Raw genomic sequence first — 22,199 nt, forward strand, 5'->3', positions numbered from 1 at the left:
CAAACCAGATCCACATTAATTTAATCTGCATAAGGCCAGAAAAATATTTTTTAGCACAAGTGAGATGCCTGGAATCGTGAGATAAAATTCAAGTCCCCAAACAGAGATGACACCGCAACACTGACATTCAGCCTCCTTATCTGCTACCCCAGGCTCCAGTTGAGGCTAGGAGGGTGGCTACAGGATTGCTGCATTGTTTTTGCAAGGTACCAGAGCCACCACCTGCACGTGACAATCCCCCGTGGCACACAGCGCCGTACGTGCACAGCCATCCCCCGCGGCACCTCCGCGGAGTGGATTCTTCAAGTGACTGTTCCCACCGCAAAATTCCTAACAGTTTTCTGCCTGTAATTCCAGTTACCCAAAATGAGCACTCAGCCACCATCACGAGGTGCTTCCTTACCTCATTGTAAAGGGCTTTTCTGTGTGAAATAACAACACACGTTCTGAAGTGTTTTCAATTAAGCAACAGTCAAGCTTAATGTATTTCAGTCACTGTATGGAAATGCAAGGACTCTTGTGCTCTGACCTCCACTACAGTATTTCACTGGTCCCTCTGTGCGGGGCCTCTCTCTGCCCAGCAAAACCCAACGAGCCTGCAGGGGCAGAGGAAACAGTTAAGAGCACTGCTGAGCCATCACCACCATTACAGCTTCGCCACAGCAAGGTACAAACCAGGCATTCTTAACGCAGGATGTTCTATTTAAATACGATTCAGCTATTGGCACGACTCAGGGTAATCGAGTATAATGAAAGAAAAGGTATTTTAGAAACTGCTACTTTTTCCATTAAGAATCTTCATCTTAACAAAACCATTACTTGAATCGCCCTCCAGAGCAGGCGATACTACAGTAAGGAAGACAGTTACGAAACCCCACGGCATCAGCAACGCACATCACGAATAGCGAGAGAGTCTCAGAACCACGAGAGATTTCTCTCCCGAGTCCTTCTGACTGGGTGAGAACTTCTACAGGGAGTTGCCGGACACCACAGGGAAAGCAGGATACCATCACATGTTTCTGGCGCTTACCTTAGGCGTCTGAAGCAGTACAGCGCAGATTTTGAGCTGGGCGGAGCAAGCAGCAGCCTCCGCCCGTGTTTCTAAAAACCCGTTCGGAGGCTGATCGTCCCCCTAGCGCGCCAGTACACCCTCCTCCACCGCGAGCCGCTGGGCAGGAGGCGAGCTGACCACGCTGAAACGCCAGCCCAGGCCACAGGGCAGGGACAGGCGAGCACCGACGGCCGAGAGCCTGAAGCGGAGCCGCACCAGCGCCGGCCAGCCGGGTGGAGCAGAGCCCGCTCCTCCGACACTCGGTCTCCCAACGGAGGTGGCTCCCCAGCAAAATGGAGAGGATCCCAGAACCCTTTCGGTTGGAAAAGACCTTTAAGAGCATCCGGTCCCACCACTACCCTAACGCTACCGAGCCCACCGCTAACCCACGGCCCCGGGCACCACGTGTGCAGACCAAAGCCAAGGGACAGGCGTTCCCGTCCCAGCAAAGCAGACGGACCGTCCTCCCGAGGCCAGGCGGGCCCGTGCCAGCCGGGGCCACACAGCGGCTGGCCTCTCGCCGGCACGGGGGCCGCAGCAGGGGCTCAGCACCGGTGGCGCTGCCCGGCGCAGCGCGGCTTCGGCGGCGCGAGGGCTCTTGGCACGAGGCCGGCAGGAGGCCTCCCAGCACAAACACTGACCGGGCGTTTTTACATAACGTAGATCTTAACGTCTATGTTACGTTACATAAATGATAACCCTATAAACATCCTTGTTTCAACTGTTTTAGTAGAGTGCAGGTAGTATGTACACCACTAAAATTGGCAGAAAGAGCAAATGCTTTAAAAAAAAAAAAAAGCCCACGTAAACTTATCTATGATTCACATGAGGATCATTCTACTCAGGGGCAAAACATTTAAATAAAAAAATTCACTTTTTCACACTGAGATTTTAATCCTGGATTATTTTAGACATTTTCCATATTAATTAAAGCAGTATTGGTTCTTTCTTAAGTTCTTTATCTACTTTCTTTGAGTAAAGCTATTAAATACTGGAGATCGTGGAAAACATTTGTTCGTGATTATCCACACATACAGTCAAACAAGACTGAAACAAGAGCAGCATGCAAAAATGTATTTAAGGACTATCATCCCAAAATGCTGCTAAAAGCTATTAACCAGTACGTGTTAATTGCCACAGCATTCATATTAATTTTCACTTCAGGCCCGACATTGTGGAATATTTCCCCTGATACATTTTAAACAAAGTTTAATTTAAGGAACTGCTTCTATCAACACTTATGAAAATTAACAGCCAAGCAATTAGCACTCATGAATTATCCCTTCCCCCATGCTTTCTACAGCATCATTTTTAAAACAGTTGCCACAAGAGAAATTGTTGGGTTTTAACCCATTACCAAAATTGGCCACAAGAAACATGGTAACACTACACAGAGGTACCATTCCTCACTAGAGGATTTTTAGCATCTGTCCAGCCAAAAATCACATAGACTTGTTTTTATCTAAATTACCTCCAGTAGTCAAGTAAACCTACAAAACCCCTCTAAGGTTAGAAAAGTTAGACTTCCTTAAATCTTCATTTTCAACTACTAGTCATGAAAATCGAAATATCTTGAGAAAACTCTAGTCTCATGTAGGAAACATTTTTAGCTTTGTAATTCAAGTTTATTCTAGAGAGGAACGATCCCTTCCTCACATTCTGACTGGGGCTTGCCACCTTTCTTTGACCGTTTTGCATACATTCCGCATCTCTTTTTTGACTGTCCTGTAACACTTCTGTGTTGCCTAACATTCTTCTGGGGAGGTAGGAGCAGCCATTTGATGGCAGGCATCTCAAAAACTGAATTGACAAGACATTTTAGTGATTAAAATTTCTTCAAGGTAGCAGAGACTTGGAAGAAAAAAAATGGAGGTGCACCGGCCTCAGAGGTGATTTCAAAGGGAACTGTAAACAGAGGCCTTAGGAGTTACTCATTCATTACGCAGTTCCTACAAAGACGAACGTTTGATTCTAGCACGATTTTCCTCTATTCCAGTAACTAAATACATCGTGCTAACATTCTTCTTACTAGTGGGAATGGTCATGCAGTTGAATAGCCTTGACACTAACACCGTACTAAATCAGTATCCTTTCAGATTAATATCTCAGAGAAAACTCAGTGTCACGCTTCGCAGTGACTCAGGCAAGTTACACTTGTGATCTGAAAAGAAACACTCTGGATTTCTGCAGAATGAAAAGACAGCACATGCTTTTAAAACAATTCATGAAAGCAGGCAGGTAACGTGTAGGTAAACTGAACGTTGTGAATCTCAGCTGTGTCGCTGAAACGAGCCATTACAAGACTGGTGTTTCCTTTGTGGTACCTGGCTGAGACTTCCAAACCTGTCCTACGGTCAGTCTTATCTTCCCAACCTTATCAAAAGTTGTCAAGTTGGAACGATAAGCCATCAGAATTTGATTTTCCAAATTCTGTAAACAGAAATATACATTAACCTATCTACAAAATGGTTGGTAATTTAATTTGCATGCAGATAAAGGAAATCAATTTGGCCACTGATTTCTTAAACCTTCAAGTAATTTTCTACACAAGTGACAACTGAAGTAATTCTAAACCAAAGGCTTCTTTTCATAAGTATTCTTAGCAAGAGTTTTCAAGATCTACGAACCAAGCTGTACAACCCACTTGACTCACAAGCCATGCAAACAGATGCAAGGGTTAGGTTTACTTCAATTGTTTTAAGGAAAGGCTTGAAGATGGAGCCAAGAGCAGTTACTGTGTGCGTGTCTTTGTTCAGAGCTGAAGTTTTACAACATACACGAGAGCCTCAGATCTGTCCTGTTGTGCAGTCGTGGGGCAAGAATCACCTGAATTCTTGAGCCGATTAGAATGCTTCCATTGTAGTTGCATTTCACAAGCCATATTCTCTACTATTTTGATAATTAATGAACTGATCAGAACAAGAAGAAATTAGAGTGCTCTAAAATTTTATTATTTCATAAAATTGCAGAAGTGGTTATGAAAAAGACACTAAATCTGGCAGAAAACACCTGCAAGATGTAAGCATTTTAATAAATTGGCTTGGTTGATACTACAGCATGTGATGTTTTCTCATTTTTAACTGACTATCTTCAAACAATACATCAAATGTTGGAGGGAGGGGGCGGGAAGGACCCTGAAGAGAACGGTTTTATTCGATTCCAGGTCAGTTAGGGAGCTGAACTAGTGGCACATTAAAACCATTCAGAACGACGCAGTGAAGACGAACGTGAACAAAGAGCTCGGACACAGCAAGTAAATGCTTTCCTCCTGCTTTGCCAGTGATCCACAGAACGGGTGTTAGTCCACAAGCCGAAATCTGTGTTACAAAACTCAAATCTATCTATAAACCAAAGGCCTAGTTATAATCTTCACGATTTCAGAACCACTGCGATCCCGTGAGTAAATACATAATTAAGTAGGGTTTTTTTAAGACATGTTTAATTAGGCCCCTAGCCCCTCCTCATCCCCCCTGCCTCTCCCCAATTATGTACCATTTCCCCAAGAGATATGTGGCTCTGTTAATTATGTAAATAAGTCATGCACTATTCCCTGAAAGAATTGTATTTATGTGAAAAATTCTGCTCATCTACTATCAATAAAAATAAATACAATACCTACGATGTTTCATTCAAAATAATTTTTAAAAGCTAGATGGTTTTCAATTTTATATTACTGTCTGACAATACCACAAAACTGAAGTAAGTAAAATAACTCACTACCAAACCATAATGTTTCTCCTATATCTCAGATGGTCAAGTAGGTATTTAAAACCAGACAATACATACAGAAATATGGAGAATAAATTTTATAAGCATACTATTGACAAACTTACCTGAGTGATATAAACAATGCTGTTAAATTTAATATAGTGAGATTACACTCTAAAAAAATGTCAATTCAATTATTTTGGAGAGTTAAAAAGGTATTTTGATTTCTTGATCACAATTGAGTTGGTTTGTATCACACCCTACAAACCACAACTGAGTAACATTGAGGTATTCCATTAATATCGCAAACTAATACGTACAGTACGATTTCCTGCAAACGGACCAAACACCTGCTAAACGTATCAAGACCTTAAAAAAATGAAAATTAAGATGTTTATTACAGTCAACTGTAATTCCTATTAAGACAGTAAAAAGTAGTTTGGATTATCAAAGCGGAAAGGAAACACACTCAAGTTCCTCAAGTTTCTGAGAAAAATTCTAGCAGGTAGCCCAAATCACACTCCAACAGGAAAACAACAAGACTAGGACATCACTGAGTTACAATGAATTTCTCTTAATCAAGAAGTATTTTATTTTTATTTCCTCTGTGCATGACTGCTGAAGTATATTCAAATGTTTGCCAAACCGAAGTTTCATGACATAACAGCAAGCTTTGAGTTTAGAAACAAGGCATCTTAGTGTTGTCAGCATTACAGTACCGTTATCATGTATTAACGAGGCCAGAAATTCTGAAAAACTGAGCCAGCACTGATTAGTGGGCACTAGTAAGTATAAAATAACAATAAAGGCAGCTTTCGCTATGTGGACTTCTTAGTCCAGAAGTCACTGTTCCACAAATACTCTCAACACTTCGAGATATGCCAGTGGAATTACGTCTCTGACTTTCCACTTCAAGAATACTTAACAGAATATGAAATTCTTCCATCACAATGGTAATGAAGCTCAAGCTTCATACTCCCACAGGAGATCCCACAAACAAATCCAGCAGGAAACAGATCTGTGCAGTATTTATAATTGTTTTGGAACAACATGACACTGATCCATCACACCGATGTTTATATTTCAGTTTGTAGAGTTTATGGCAGAGAAAAATATTTGACAGAGTACCTAAACTGCACACAAGGAGAGACAGTTATCCACACTTCTGAGAAATATCAAATGCAAGGTCTCGAAATCAGCGTCGTCAAGGCATGGACTTGACCTCCCAGGTTTGCAGTGAGCCTCCTGCGTGTATCACATAAACGAGAACTTGCACAGAACTACCCTGTTAGTCCTTTCTTTGCTCCTGATACTGACCTATTGATGCTTCGGTTTTCCACCCTCAAAACAGACAGTGGCTTTTCCCACTCTCATTGGAGTTTTTTTTGAGGATACAGACAGTATAAATCATGGAATATTCAGCAAGTGCTGTGATGTGGCTAGACAGAAGATTTTTTTTTTTTTAAATGACAAATAACCAGTCATTTATACAAAGGGTCTCATGATCAGCTCTGCAGTGTGGCAGAGTCGTAGGACGCCTAAATGTTTACCTAACCTGCTGGAGGAGAAAACACCAAGGTAAGGTACGCCTAATGGTGAGGCCATAATTTTGTAATGAAAATGGGAGAAACGGCTCTACTGAACCTGGAACCATTATACCTAAGAGAGGGAGAAGTATGTTGCTAGATAACCGCTTTAAAATAACTGATGGCCTACTATTAAGTCTAATTAAAGCTCGAACAAGTAAATGCACACAAGAACTGCCTTCAGGTCAGGGACCTCCTGGATATGAGAGAAAAACATCTGGTCCACTTACCTTGCCATCAAATTTTGAGTACTCATTGAAGGGGTTATTCAGCTGCAGCGGGCACTGTTCAAGTCGCACAGACAGTATTGACTGCTTCCCAGAAGATGGAGATTTCACTCTGAAATTCTTTTTTTCAAATAGTGAGCTCAGCTCCTCTGCTGTAGATTAGAAAAGAGACCAGTTGTACTCGGAGGTGCACAGAGACTACTGTTTACTGCAGAAAGATAACATCATAAGAGGGAGAACAAAACCAAATATATAAAACAACAAATGCTTTAGGAGGGCAGAACCTACCACCGCTCTTTCATAGCCCGAAGATATGAAACCGTAAGAAGTCTGAACAATGCTGCTGTTTAGGCTGAGGAAAACACGAATTTTTCCCATACAGAGAATGGAACTGATCACCACAAGATCACTTGAGTCGAGATAATCAAGAGAGAATTATGCATTCCTGGTCTTCGCACTTGCCTACTTTTCCCTAAAAGAACAGTAAATGCCATGCAAAAGAACAGCTGACACAGCTACAGCACACCATGCAAAGGCATTTCCAGCTGAGCCTGTAACACACGATCCCATGCCGCGTTACAGGACGGTATTACACGGCCCCGTCACTGCACTGCACTGCCACGACACCGTCAGCGCTAGCCTGGGGACTACAGCTGATCCAAAAGACTAATTTCTTCAGATTTTACTTCTCATGGTAGACTGGATACTGTGTCCTCTCAAAAAAACCCCATACAACAGTCAAACCTGAAAATACCATTCCAGACAAACAGTGTGGGAGTGTAGACAATTGGGGAAAAAAACAAATTCTAAAAACAAAGTTGGTAAGAGTTAGTGAGTTCTTTGAGAGGCCTGTGAAAGCTCAAAAACCTCTCACCAGCAGCTCTCTTTGTATGAAGAAACTGCATAGCTGAATTTCCAGCAACAGTTTAACCAAAAATGTACAGGCATTCTTAAGAAAAAAAAAATAAATTTAAAAACCAGGGCTTCTTGTGGTATAAGGACACTACAAAATCAGGACAGAGCCTGGGGTGCTTTAGCATATTAGTACCAAGGGGTCTCATCTGCAAGAAACTGTGACTGAATCTGGACAAGTTTCTTCACATCTGCTCTAGGAACCAAGCGCCCCCAAAGTCCATCAATCACCACCCGAGAACCAACACCAGCTCTCCTACACTGACGCTGCTCTGCGTTCCTGCACGTGGATTCTCTCACACGTCAAAGATTGACAGGTCGCTCCTCCAGGGAAATGAAACCACTCCTAAGGCAGAATGACTTGGGACTCGATCTGCAGGGAGCTGGTTAATTTCTTAAAATGCAAAATTAAAACTTGTCAAATTATAACTAGTCAAAAGCTCAGTTTATTTTTATCAGCAGATTGCCTGAAAATTCAGACAGTTGGCAAAAGTGCTAAATACTGGCATTAAGAAATACCCAACAGTCATGTGAGAGGCTGCGATTAACCAAAAAAGCTTGATTAAATGCTTTTTAAATGTGGCAACTTAAACTCCATTAGGTATTCTGGGGTTTGTAACAAGCTTATCTCCACTTAAAAAAAAACCCCCAACGCCAATTACAGTTATGCTCGAGTATTACCCTTAACTGGTATTTCCTGGGCATTTGGAAAGCACTCTGTACCTCAGAATCCAATACGATGGTTTTGTTGGTTCAAGTGAAAAAGCAAGTTTTGTCTCTAGGGAAATAGTAAGATGATTTGTTTATTGCTTCCTTCGCTGGGATGTGCAAAAACACGATCCCAAGAATTCTTCAGAATTCATTAGGGTGACATCTGTTTTGCTTTGAGTTTTGTATAGCTTTTACTTGAGTATCTCACATGAGTTTAAATAACCGTACATCCTGTAAGCCTGCATGGCCGGCCGGCTGAGATACAGTTTTCCTTTTCCAGAAAACGTCATAATGTCAAAAAATTCAACTCACTTAGGAAGAAGATCCCAAAACCTTCTAAAGCTTTGTGCAAAAAGCTAGAAGACGACACATGAGATTTTCGAAAAACTACCATCTCCCACTGAGCATTTTGTCAAATAATTCCTAATAGACTCAGGCTGTGAGAATTCCAATTAAAAACACTGAAAAATACTTAAAATTCTCAAATTTCAGCAAAAAGAACAGCTCATATTTTTAGATTAAACTAGCTTTAATTGCATAATTTTAAATTCTTAGCTAAAACTAAGTTTTGCCGTTAGTTTATAGTATGTGTTTTTTTCAGCTTTTGTGGTTTTGTTAGCTGCATGAGCGCGACCTCGTCTGCAGCTCAGATAAGCACAGTCGGAAGAGGGCAGCCAAATTCCCCATCTGAGAACAGCTACTTCTGTTGTTATGGCTTTTGTACAGATCCCCCAGTAACGCTGAACTGGAGGAACAGCGCAGACAAAGCCTCGCACACACGCACAGACAGAGCGCGTCTCCTTCAGGGCTCCTCTTCCTCCTGGCCTCTTCCCACTGCGCCGTTCGTCAGCGAGAACCGCGCAGAATCTCAGGGACGAAGCAGAGAAGGAAAACCAGCTCTGCCGATGAAGAGAGACACCGAGTGCCTGGAGTTTTTCTGTAACTTATTTTTGTATTTAAATTTGTTCTGCAGCAGGGAGGGACTGATCTATTTGCCTGCAACCCCAGCACGTTCTTACAGAGGGGGACATCTCCGTTACTGCTGGGTGACAGATTACGTCTATCTTCAGGGCAGCACGTAAAAGGAACTAAACGTCATGGTGGAGCCCACATGAATGAGACAACACAAACAGCCCTTACACAGCAGGAAACTGGAGTCTGAGTGCAATTCAGTGTACAGACATATCAAGCAGTACATGGTTAGGGATGAAGAAGAAAAGAGAATTGCATCAGCATTGGTCAAATGCTATAAAATATTGAGCAAAGAGAGTTGGAGGTTACGGTAGATTAAACTTTAAAACCTACAACTCTGCTTACAGAAGTAGGAAGGCAAAACCACTTTAGAATGCTTTAACAGAGGTATCAAACACAGCCGAACGCTGTACAAAGGATTAGCGCTACCGTGTTGCTCATGTGAGCAGCTTTGTTCACTCCTCTAAAAAAAGATATTACAGAGCTGGAGAAGGTTCTGCAAATGACAGCCAGGAAGATATAAGGATTTAGGCAAAAAAAAAAAAAAGGAGATTACACAAGGACCTCGTTAAAATATACACAAATTTTGAAAGAAGCAGGCATGACAGACCATACAAAGCTTTGTATGTGTGTCAAATACAACAGCAATAGATACTAGTTTGAGTTATAAAATGTGAGAATTGAGACACATTTTTCATTTCATATATTACAATCTAAACTATGTAGAACATCCAGTCAGAAATACTTAAGTTATATAATAATAATTAAAAAAGCATATTTTTTGAGAAATCAATGACAACAGTTTTTCCAAGGAAAGGCTAGATAAGATAAGCTAAGGCAGCTTTTATTATGCTTTCACTTAAGTAGAATCATATATACACATTATTTCTTATGATTTTCCCCCTTATCTAGAAAAGTAACCACAAAAATACTCTATAAAAGTAAACTCTACAAAATTCTTCATCACATCTGGGACCCCGAATGCCACTGGAAGTGGCCAGAAAGCCGTAACTGGCACGGAGATATCAATCCCGCATTTTGAACGCCGACGCTGCCCAGCGCCCGCCCCAGCGCAGAGGCACGTCCTGCTCCTCACGGACCCCACAGGAACCTCCAGTTTCGCTCGCTGAGACAAGGGAAGCTCAGCAGGTAACGATGCGACGACAGAACACCCAACCGCTGCATTAATACCTTACACTGCAAACACCAAAGCAGCCGCTGGAACTAGTTCAGACCAACACACGGTGCTTTAAATGTCTGCCTTTGCTTTGCCTTTATGAATCATCTGGAACGCCCGTGTCACAGCCGAAAACAAACGGGCCGCCTGTGGCGCCCCCCAAGCAATAAACTATGGGGAACACACGAATGGGGAATGGAGGCAAATACCATCATTAGTATTTCCTCTAAGCTCTGAAAGCGTAAGTGAAAACTACAAACTGAAAATGTTGTAACCATCAAAAGCAGAAACAAAACCAGCAGGAAAATAGAAGATCTTTTCTTTTTACCTGAGTAAGAAGTGTTTCTGTCTTTCCACTGAACATTTTTGCATTTTATTTGATTTTGTCTCTCTTTCCGCAGACGTTCTAGTCTCTGAGCTTGAAAAGAAATATTATAACTATAAGTTTGTCAATGAAAGTTTACTATAAACAAAGACATAATTAACTACCTTTATATGAATAAAGATGTTTTATACTGCATATGTAGGGGAAAAAGTCATAAAATTTTAAAGGTGGCACCCCTGAAAAGCAAATACCAACAAAAACATGAAAATGTTCTTGATTTATAATTGAAATTAGAGGATATAAAACATTAATAGAGATCATAAAGATAGTATTAACATGGAAGAGAATAATAAAATGTGAAAACTTCTGTGATTAATATGACATTTCATTATATAAATCATTAATAACGGTCTTAAAGGAATTTTAATGCACAAATGAACTGAAGTGAATATTACATTACAGGAATAAAATTACTGTTATGAATTACTCTACCCGTTTCAAAAATTAAAGATAAATGAACTCAGACTAGACTATTAAAGTTTTAAATATAAAATCCTTTATCTAAAAATCATGAAAATTATAAAATGTCAAAGCTATATAAATTAGCATAGCTTTTTCTTCAGTGTGCTGAAACAGTTTATAGGTAGTAAAATAAATGATTTGTATCTCCACAACATTAGTCAAATCTTAAAATGGATATAATATTTCTTTACGTATATTTTGACTCCATCTTCAAAATATGGTTTGAAAAAAGCCTCAAATAGTTCCAGTATCAAAGAACTTACAGACCAGGGTACCAGACAGTACCTTAAATTATCTTTCTGTTAACAGTCAGATCTCTCTTGGGGAATGGTCAGCTAAACCCGGTAGGAGCTGCCCAAGACAATGACCACAAGAAAGAACTGGTGTTGCAAAGCGTCCGCTCAAAGTAAGCAAGCAGATCAGACTGGAAAGCGACAAATAATGTTGATCACCGAAGGAAACAATTTGCTGGATATATTAGCAATTTTGATGTATTGAGATCATTCATTAACTAAAATGGGTTTGTAGAAGACAGTCTAAAACGCTAAATTACTCTGACAATTTTTAGATACAATTTGAGTTCCCTGAGCCATTTCACCAAATAAAAAAGGTTAATAAATATTTTCTATCCCTCCTATAATTGTTTTTTTTACATTTGGTCTTTGAATTGAACTGTGGATACAGGAGTCATTTTTTTTGCCCTCATAAAAACTATCAACCCGGAAACTGATGAAAAAAATAACTTTGAGGTTTAACAGCTGTAACAAGCAGTTTAAGGGACAAACACAAATAGGGACTTCGACACTCATTTCCCATTGAAGTCAACACGAGGCTAAATACCTCTATGTATCTTACTCTCAATGAAATAAGAGAAATATCCCCACTTATAAGTTTAAATATTGTAAAGTAAAACACTATTGTAGCATAGATACTTCATTTTGAAAGAAAAAAACGTGGGTTTTTTTCCAAATTACTGACCAGACTGTAGCTCAAAATTACTTTCCAAACGCCTTTCTTCCGAAATGGGCCATCACAAAATACCCGTTAGATTCACACGTAAACAATGGGTAAGGGAAAAAACATAGACTAGAACCAGGAATAATGTGTGGTTTTATCCCGTTTGATACTTTCTCCCTTTGTCAAAACAAACGTACTACGTGCCATCACCATCTTCAGTAGCTCCATCCCGTTCTTTTACCTACAGTTGATCACAAATGATCATTTACTGCAGGACTGTGTTACAGTAACTTCAAATTAGATTGAATTATCAGCACCTACTAGAAGTCTGAATTATTTAAGGTTCATTCTCACAAGAAGCGTGCTAGTTTGAAAGCTTTCCGTGTGAAAAATGTCACTGGCCAAGTGGAGTTCTTGCCTCATTAGCTATTAGCAACGAGATGAGCCTTGTTTCTACTCAGGTGGACTGGCAGAATTTGCTGCTCTCCCACACACTCCACACCTTGCACAGACCTGTCTCTACTTTCCGGGATTTTTACCCCTCTGGATAGGGCAGTGAGGTGGAAGCGAGGAGAGGAAGCCCAGAGCCCGCAGCACAGCAGGAAGGAGTCAGTGGCAGCCAGCCCTGCCTGCTCCCCAGCCACCCTGTGCAATGCCCCAACGCGCCTCACCACGGCCCAGCCCTCTCAAGAGCAAGGGGACAACGCCGCTACCTGACTGCACATGACGTTCATTTCCATTTGCCCACCCCCACGAGAACTGCCTGCTAACCAGCACTTCTGTGGTCTCTACGGAGACGTGCCGAGTCTTCTGCAGGAACACGTTTCTTCGACAATTTATGGCAAAGATACCAGCCTGGTAGGGTACTTTATTATAAAAACAGCTTTGCAAAAGCTAATAAAAAGTTACACCCCGTCCAAAGACAATGGTTAAAACCAGTGTAAGCAGAAATCATTTTATTTAGCAGAGTATAAACCCAAGGAGAATAAAGAAGGGCTTGCATGTTAAAGAAGTCTGCCACTATTATCTGCTGGTACACAAAATTACACTATATTCTCCTTCCAAACCTAAAAGCCATTATCTGTTTTTCAAAGAACAAATGTTCCTGCTCTTGCTAAATCTACTCAGGTAGTTATGGATTAAAGTAAGAAAAGAACTGTCCTTAGGTTTGCCCATTTTAGGAGTGAATACTGCAGACTGCACAGTTAATGAGCTTTCGTACTTACAAGACGTATGAACACTTTGTTCTATGTATGTATCTGTTTTCTTCCATCAAAAACTTGGAGAAGTACTTGTGTAATACAAAATGTATTTATATTAAAAATAGTTAACCTCCCATTTCATTTATTCCTCTTTCTGTATGTCTTAATATGCAGCTCTGTGCTCTTATTTCCAGAGGTAGCTCTCCATTACCACCGATCAGGGCCCTGTCTTTTCTGTAACTTTCGATAACTTCTTATTCATAAAAGGTATTTCAAGACATTCAATACCATACAATACTTCACTTGTTAGGTAGAGCACAGATGTTTTTTCTGAGCTCTAGGTGGTGTTATAATACCTTCGGAAATGACTTGAAAAAAAATAGATACTGTTACACAGGATTAAAAAAAAAGGATCAGTATTGACCATCCCACACCAACCCTTTCATATATATTTCAGATCACAGAACGTTTGTTCTTGACATTCCTCAGGTATAGGTAGAAGTGTAAACATCCCTCATGGGAAACAATAAATGGGGCAGCTTTCTTCCAGTCAAGACAAACGGAGTGTTTTGAAAAGGTGTACACCCTTAAACTTTCTAATTTGGTAAGTTAAATCCAGCTCAAGGTTTTTCTCAGAAATAAAACTTCAGAAGACAAAATACAGACAAATCATTCACTTCGTTGGCTCACGTCAAACTTCATTCGTCTCCTTTGTAACAAACAGATTTGATGCCTCACTGGGTAGATTTTTCTCAAAAAATAACTATCCTGTTCAGAAGTTAACACCCCTCCAGACATTAACAATAGAGGTATCAAAGACTGTTCATGTACTTTGGATTTAGACTTGATGTCTTTACAATTTAATTTTTTTTTTTTATACATAAAACTGACTACCTCAATGTTCCTCTGCACATGAATAAGTAAAACAGCAATTAGCATCAGTTGTCAGCACACTAAAGTAACTGAGTCGTTACACGTCCTGTTATAAAAAGGGCCTCGACATTACAAAAGGAGAAGTTTGACAGATACCCAGCTAGTCAGGCTCTGATTTGTCCAGGCAAGCCAGACTAATAGAAATTGAAGTTAAAAGGCTCATGTTATCCTGGCTGCAAACTTCACTTACCTGTGTTTGATCGTCTTCTGATTCCAAAGTCCCAGCTTGAGGTAATATCGACTGATTGGGAATATATATAGCCCTGAGTCTCACCGTTGCTTCCCTGTGTTTCTGAACCACTGTCCCCATATGCTGACGAGGGATTAAACTTCTCCAGGTCGACATCGTGATCTATCAGGACCATTTCACACATCCCTGTGTCATCGCTGGTCACGTGTGACTGACGAATATGAGCAAGTATAATTGTTGGGTTGTCCAGGAAAGCCATTCTGTCCCCAAGTCCACCACTTCACTATACTATCTTCTCTCCATCTTGTTTCATGGACACATGTACCTAGAAATAGAATGTACACAGCATTTTAGAAAAAACAAACAAACAAACCAACCAACAAAAAACCAAACCAAAACTCTGAGTCGAGAAGGTTTATATTTTGGATGCACAAAACCCGACTCAGTTTTGTACAGCAAATTATTTTAATTCTGCTCCAGTTGAAGTTACGCTGCTTGCTGAGATCTGCTTAAAGAACAGTGGTTTTGGAGGACAGCTTGAAACCTGAATTGTGAGACAACGGAACACAACAGACACCTACAGACAGGCCCCACTACTCTGTAACTAATGGTTGCTGTAAGGTGAAATACCCCAAGTACTACACATAGAAGGATGGAGAGAAAATACAGACAAGAAACATCTGTCCATTCCAATGAATAAATTTACAAAACCAGATAGGGTTTTGAATTTGTCTCACCCATCGTAATAGTGTGTTACTGTTTTTCTTCTGCCTCTACATACCAACTCTGATTACTTTACTACAGATCCTCTTCAGACTTTGTATTTCCAGGAAAAACTTTAAACATGAAGAGATTAGCATCTCAGGGCAGAACACTGAACACCTGCTGCTGCATGGCGCTTCACAGAGGGCAACTGCTGCGATACAGAAAAAGCTCTGTGATCACATACCACACGCCCAAGTTCTCAAGCACTGTAACAACAGTAATTGCCACTTACCTAAAATATCTCATTCAGAGTACTCAAGCGGCCTTACAAAACAAAGTAGAGGGGGGGAAAAAAAACAGAAGGAAAAAAAACCCCAAACCACAAAACCCAAACCACACTCAAGCTGTTACCCTACTCTGCCGTAGCTGTGGATTCGTAGTCGTGTTAATCCAACTGAAGCCTGGGCTGCCTCTGAAAGGGGCAACTCCACGCTCCTGTCTGGCCCCGCTTGGACGTTTCTGCCACCTCCCTCCCGCTGGCTGGTGTTAGCCCTTGTGTAGCCGTGAGGCAAGTCTGATCAAAAAAACGACCTGCTGAAAATAACCCAAAAAGAAAAAAATAAGTTACTAATTTTCAGGCTGATCAGTCTGCCAGAGAACAGCTGCAGGAGCACCCGCAGAGGCAGCAGGAATACCAAAAGACGGAGGAGAGCCGAGGTTCCCCTCTCAGCAGTGGGGCTCACGGCCGGCTAAAGCGACGGCGCAAGCTCAGCCTGAGGAAGAGGGAGGCTGGTGGGGGTTTCAGTCCAAGCTCACAGAAAGATGCAAGATTAGACGTGACCCCCAGAAGTTCACAATCCCCACTGCTTCTCTCATCATTTACAAATCTGAGAAAAACCCCAACATTCTGATACCAGCTATGGAACTAAATGTGGTTGTTTAGTATTTTGAAGATAGAAACAACAACGTAAAACCCCCAATTGTTGCTGTTTGCAAACCTTCTGTCAGCATGAAGAAAATAACAAAGGAGAATCACACAAAGCTGTAGCTCACGAAAGTCAGGTAAAGGCAGCTGGCCTTTTCCTGGCAGATTTTAACAGAATAAAGTGAAAGAGCAACAGACAGGCTTGTTCCAGGCCCAAACACCTTTCACTATTTCCCCGTATGCTTCCAAGGGGAGAGTGTATTAACGTACAGAGCCCCACGAAGCAGCTTCTGCATTTAAATAGTTGGAAGCAAAAGTAATACTTTATTTGTACACTTGCCTAATCATGACCAAAGCAAAATTCCGAAGGCGCATTGTGAATTGCAAACCTCCCATCCCTACCAGTATCCTCCTACCACCAAACATCAGCATCTGCTAATTAGAACATTCAATAAATAGAGATTTACATCCTTTATAACATTAGGCTTTTTTCCCCCTCCCTTGGCCACAGGTATTGCCATTATTTTTTCTGAGAGACTGTATCCTTCCTGCTTTTAAAAAAAATAGACAAATTCAAAAGTATCATATTAAACAACAGACCCAGCAGCAAGAAGGAATTCAATAAAAGAATGGTAGAGAAATAAAACTGACATGCTGCTTGTTATTAATACACTACTCCTACCATACATTTTAATAAACTATGCTATTAGCTACCTAGGCTGCATCAGTATCCCTGGAGATGCTCAAAACCCCACCGGAGGAGGCACGGAGTGAGGCACGTGGGCTGGCCCTGCGTGGAGCTGGAGGGTGGGCTCCACCTCCGGCAGCCCCTGCCCACCCCAGCAACCTGCGCCTCCAAGTTCTGGTTTTTATTTGCCGACTACTTCCCTCACAGACAGTAGGCCTGCTCTCCCCGAAGGGGTCTCACTGTCCTCAAAGCGAGGGGCCATCAGGCAAATACCCGACCATAAGGCAACCGCCTCCCGGCGGTGATTTACGTGTTCGAGGCCCTTAAGCCCCAACAGGGTGCCCAGTGTGGGGAGACTGGGAGAACGCAGGCACCACTAAGTACACAGCGCAGGGATATTTTAAAAAGTGCACCGAGAATGTTCTTTAAGCTGAATTATTTACACACTGCTTATTAGCAAAGGCCACGCTTACCTGCCAGCAGTAAGAACTTGTTTAAATAAGCAACTGCCTCAGGCTTCTGAAAGGTCTGCAAACTCCCAATCAAAAATTACTGCTGCCCCATCAATGTGTCATATAAATGTTGGCATGTTAATTGTGTATTTATAAGATTGTTAATGGTTAGTTAATTTACCTCCCACACTATTATTGTACTTGAAATGATTTAATGTCTGCTAAGGGAGTTAACAACATGTAACAGCAGATGCAAGAATTTTACCTTATACTCTGCACCCCGACTCCATGCTATGAACAGTCCGTGTGCTATATTGGCCAAGCTTCTTTGCAATTTTATGTACAGTCACCTTTCCCATAAACACAAACAATGAAAAATTGCCAGAAATTCTATTTGAAACTCTGAAGTTTAATACAAAGACATTTTTTCTCCCCCCCCTTCAGAATTTTCCAAAGGACACATAACATTAATTTATTGAGAAATTAGTTTTAAACTGGAAATTCTATGAACAGTTAACACCCCTCAAAATAAAAAAAAGTTCAGACCCCAACATTCAGTTCAGATTCTTACACCATACTTCAGTAGCTGTTATCCACACAATTCTACCTGGTTCCTCCTGCTGGTAAAGGCAAAACACAATTAGATGGCACAGCCCTGGTCTGCGGCACAACAACCTCCCATGAAGAATTCACAGCAGCAAAATTCAATCCTGCAAACCTCCACACAAATCCACACAAATACCTTGAAGCCTCCATGTCATCGGTTCCAGCAAAATTACAGATACAAGATCAATTTCTACATTGACTGAGATTTGCCAGCACATCGCCTCTTCTGCGCTCCTTACACCCACACACGATTGTCACATCCACGTGCAGAAGCTGAATTTAACAGAATTCAGGGACTTTCTGAGTATCAGCAACTTAGACATTCTCCAATCGCAAACAAAAAATAAACGTTCTTTTAATACTTGCACTATTTATATTATTCTACCATTAAATAAAATACTTTGCAGGCAGCTGTCAAGCATACTCTGTGTGACCACTAAAAAGGGACAGAGCAAAGTGAAACCCACGCAGCCTCAACAGCCTTGACGCAGGACACGACAGACAGGTCAGCGTGACGATGATGGACCACTTACAGGCAAGCACCTTCCATGATTCATCACGTCGCTGGACAGAGCCGAATCAGCCCTTCACTTTCTCCTTGATCTGTATTATTCGCCTGTCTCACTGTCTGCATATCATCGAATCAACCCCCTGGACACTCACGCCCTCTCACCTTCTCCTTGGTCTCATCACTGTGTTACGGACGTGCCCCACAGCCACGGGGAGCACGGCCCTCCGCTAGCCCTGTGCGGTAGAGAACATCCTCAGAGATGTAAAATCGCACCATCAAGAGGCTGAACGACTTGCCAGGTTTCACAGGAACTTTGGAGCAAACTCAGACAGCTGGATCTCAGTCTACTATTTTTATCAGACGTATTTCTCTTCCAGTAACCCACTGCTATATTTATGGCATCTATAGACTTTCACAGCAAGGGAAGCAAGGCTGTTATGCAGATCAGCCTCATTCATAACAGGGCCTCCAATAAGTAATGCAGAGCCTTCTAACAAATTATTCAGCTCCCAGTAGGTGACACAAAGGTCTTGAAAAGAGGGTATGCGGTTAGGCAGCTGTACCTTGACACACAGATGAACACATCTGAATTTGGGGAGCCAACTTCACAAATGTATGAAGTGTTCTTGTGACCCTCCTAGCTAGCCTGATACGCTGCCTTTATTTACAGAAAAGGAATATTTTCTCACTTTCCTCTTTCCCCACCAAAACCTCCACATATACCCCCAAAACCAGTCTGATACTCACATATCATCCTACATCAACTGTCAAGGAGATAACAAAGCAAGTGTGAGATAAGGGGAAAGGACGTGCTAAACACACCCCTCTTACGATCGCCATCCTTCCCATCCATCCTATTGACCCGCGGCAGACGCGGGGGGAAGCGCTGTCTTGCTGCTCCGGTGCCGGACCGCGCTGGCCTGTGGGATGGCGACCGCGCACCAGCCTGTTCCGACTGCGATTTTCAGAGGAAAACGTTTGACCTCAAGCACGGAAAAAGCTCAGCGCAGGTCACCTTACTTTTGGGAACACGCAGTTCTTTCAGATTGACCCCTGTCAGTGCCCAGCGCAAGCTGGCTGTCACTGCACCGCCCGTTCCACCTTCACGCCTGCCGGCGGTGGGGCAGGACCCCCATGTGTCCTTCCACTGCACCCCAGCCCTCCGCGCTGCTCCCCCCTCTCACCTCCAGGCCCCTTCGACGTTTTCTGGCCAACTGTGGCCTTTGCTCAGTAAAGCCAAACTCAGGGCAAGAGGCACGTTTTCATGCCCCGCACCCGTCCCCGTAAGGAGTTTACAGACATCAGGTTACAAACCTACAGCTCCACCAAACACAACCCGGTTACCACTGGCTTGTCTTCAACTTAAGGATGATCGTTCCTGAACCGGCAAGCGAACGCCACCTGCTCGTGACAGGCTACAACTGGTCAGAATATGAGAAATATTTTCCTCACAGAAAACTCTCATATTTATGCCTTTCCTGCTTCAAAATACATCACGGAGAGCACACATGGAAATTTGCTCATAGACCTCTAAATGAGATAGAATAAACAATATAAATCAGAGAAAGCTGTAAGCAACTAAAAATGTTCTGCTACAGGAAAGAGCTACAACTTTGAAATTCTACCAATTTCAATGGAATAGTTTTAAGAATCCTTCCGTTTAGACGGCTAAAAGCAGCTGTAAATTCTCCACAATACTCTGGAGCCAATTCCTGCAAGGTTATTTTGGTCTCTAAATCATAAAAGTAAAATTGAGAAGCAGGAAAAAAAAAAAAAAAATCTCCTCTCTCCTATTCTGCAAAGCTGTAGCTCTTTTCTTTTTTTTTTTTTAGAAGAAAATGTTTAATTGACTGTCCTCCTTAAGAAAATAATAAACAATTAAAGCCCTATTCAAAATAAACAAGAACATTCCAAACAAAGATGCAACTTCTGGAAGGTACAGCCTGGACCTAAAACAACTACTAATGATCTCAAAATACAGCAGGTTGGAAGAACAATTGTATAACACCACAGGTCATCTCATTGCTCAAGGGCTTCCAGAGCCACTGGACTCAAACACCTCTCTGACAGCAGCTCTTTAAAGGGATCTTAAAAACTAATGACAAAAATAGGCAGATTAGAATAAAAAATTGATTTTTTTTTTCCCCTCCATGTCATGTAAGCTGGAATTGGACGGTGCAAACATACTTCAAAATTTATGATTTGGGTTATATGAAATTATTTCACAGTTAACTTCCATCTGCAACGGCAAAAGAAATGGCTCTGGTTATCTGCATTTGCAGCAGCGCAAATAATCAAACCCTTGAATGCCAGACAGACTCCTGTGCACGCAGGATAAAGGAGAGCGAACCACAATATATGAAAATTCAAGCTTATGTTTCAACAAAAGCTCAAGTGCATTTAAGAATGACTACTTATCTAGAGAAGCTGTCACTCACGCTTTGGGCCCCATCACCAAAAAGAAAATCATCATTAAAGTCATTTAAAGAGGCGCTCTTTCACAAGTGAAACTGGAATGTGGAAGTTATGCTGAGAAAACACTACATTACACATAACTTCCAACAAATTATTTGTTAGTGTTCAAACCTGTAAATCAATCTGACGTTAGCTATGTATTTCTATATTCATGCACTGCTTGGAATTTGGCTGTATTTTTGTTGTCATACTAATCAGGATGCAAATTATACCAACTCCGGTATTTTAATTATTGAGCTTTAGGGAAGGAGGGAGAGAGTATCGGCGTGTGCAGGGAAACTGTATACTCTCCTCTGTTTGTTTCCTGATCTTGTCAAATCTTCACCTAATCGTAAACAAGTTGATTCTCAGCTAACCTGAGCTACCCTGCATCAAGATTTTAAGCAAATAAATAAGTATAAAAACATGCAGAGATTATAAATTAGGGCAGACAAATCTGTATCTAGACTCATGCCTGCAAAGAGCATTCTATCAATATAGTGAAATGCTAATCTCCTAATTAACAACCTAATTAGGTAATTATGGCTTTGCAGAGGGATGCCTAAATGAAATATGACAACATGGTCACCTCTTTATATGGCACCTGTGGGCCTTTTCAGCTGTCACCGCAGAGAGTGCAATATCAATTTGAACAGATGACAAAGTGTTGTCATTTTTCATTCTGATACTGCGCTGAATGGTTTGGATAGAAGCAGTTTAGAGAAGCGGCATCTTGCCTGGGTTTTGCCTAATCTAAATATGTGCAAACACTTTGCTTAATTTTTAATGCCTGTGATTATGCTTATTTTTTCACACTGGCTAGCAAGCACCACCTAACACACACATTACATCTGCAGCGTCGTACGGTGCTGACCCACCACGCTGGAATCCCCGCTACCCAATTTCACAGCATGCGCTCATGAGAATTTACTACCCAGAAAAATTATGAGTATTTGAGTTCATTTTTAAGGCTTAACTGCCAATTTGAAAATAACAGAACAAACCCGGAGTACCTCTGAAAGAATGCATTACAGTTCCTGGTTTATTCCTCTTCCCGATGAGCTCTCTTCACCAGAAATGGGCAACAGCAGCCGCTGTCCGTGAGCGGGTGCAGCCACGCACAGCAAGCTGGAAGGAACACCTTCAACAACGGCACTGCGCTTTTATGTGGAATCGTGATTTTTCACTCATGTGCCTAAAATGCTTTAAAGACGATTCGCTAAGGTTTAACATTCCCAAGATGAACAAATAAAATACCTACTTGCACAGAAGGACAAAAGCGTAGGCTTGGACTGCTCAAATATTAAGACTAGAACTTCCACTTTGGCTCTTGTCATTGCAGTATTCAAGAGCCTAAAGAAGCCCCATAAATTTTACAAACACCT

General features: G+C 41.6%; 1 protein-coding gene across 4 annotated transcripts in view; it reads right to left on the minus strand.

Moving 5' to 3' along the window:
• Positions 1-14,732, minus strand: part of MAPKAP1 (MAPK associated protein 1) — a 93,356-nt gene extending 78,624 nt beyond the window's left edge. For all 4 annotated transcript variants that reach the window (XM_086475610.1, XM_086475612.1, XM_086475611.1 and 1 more), the window contains exons 1-3: positions 14,474-14,732; positions 10,673-10,762; positions 6,576-6,724 (exon numbers count right to left, since the gene is read on the minus strand). In XM_086475610.1, the coding sequence (XP_086331736.1) occupies positions 6,576-6,724; positions 10,673-10,762; positions 14,474-14,732 (498 nt within the window). The remainder of the gene's footprint in view (positions 1-6,575; positions 6,725-10,672; positions 10,763-14,473) is intronic.
• Between the last annotated feature and the right edge of the window lie 7,467 nt (positions 14,733-22,199).

The sequence above is a fragment of the Leptosomus discolor genome, chromosome 19 (genome assembly GCF_034619465.1).
Source record: "Leptosomus discolor isolate bLepDis1 chromosome 19, bLepDis1.hap2, whole genome shotgun sequence".
In the NCBI taxonomy this organism is placed as follows: domain Eukaryota; kingdom Metazoa; phylum Chordata; class Aves; order Leptosomiformes; family Leptosomidae; genus Leptosomus; species Leptosomus discolor.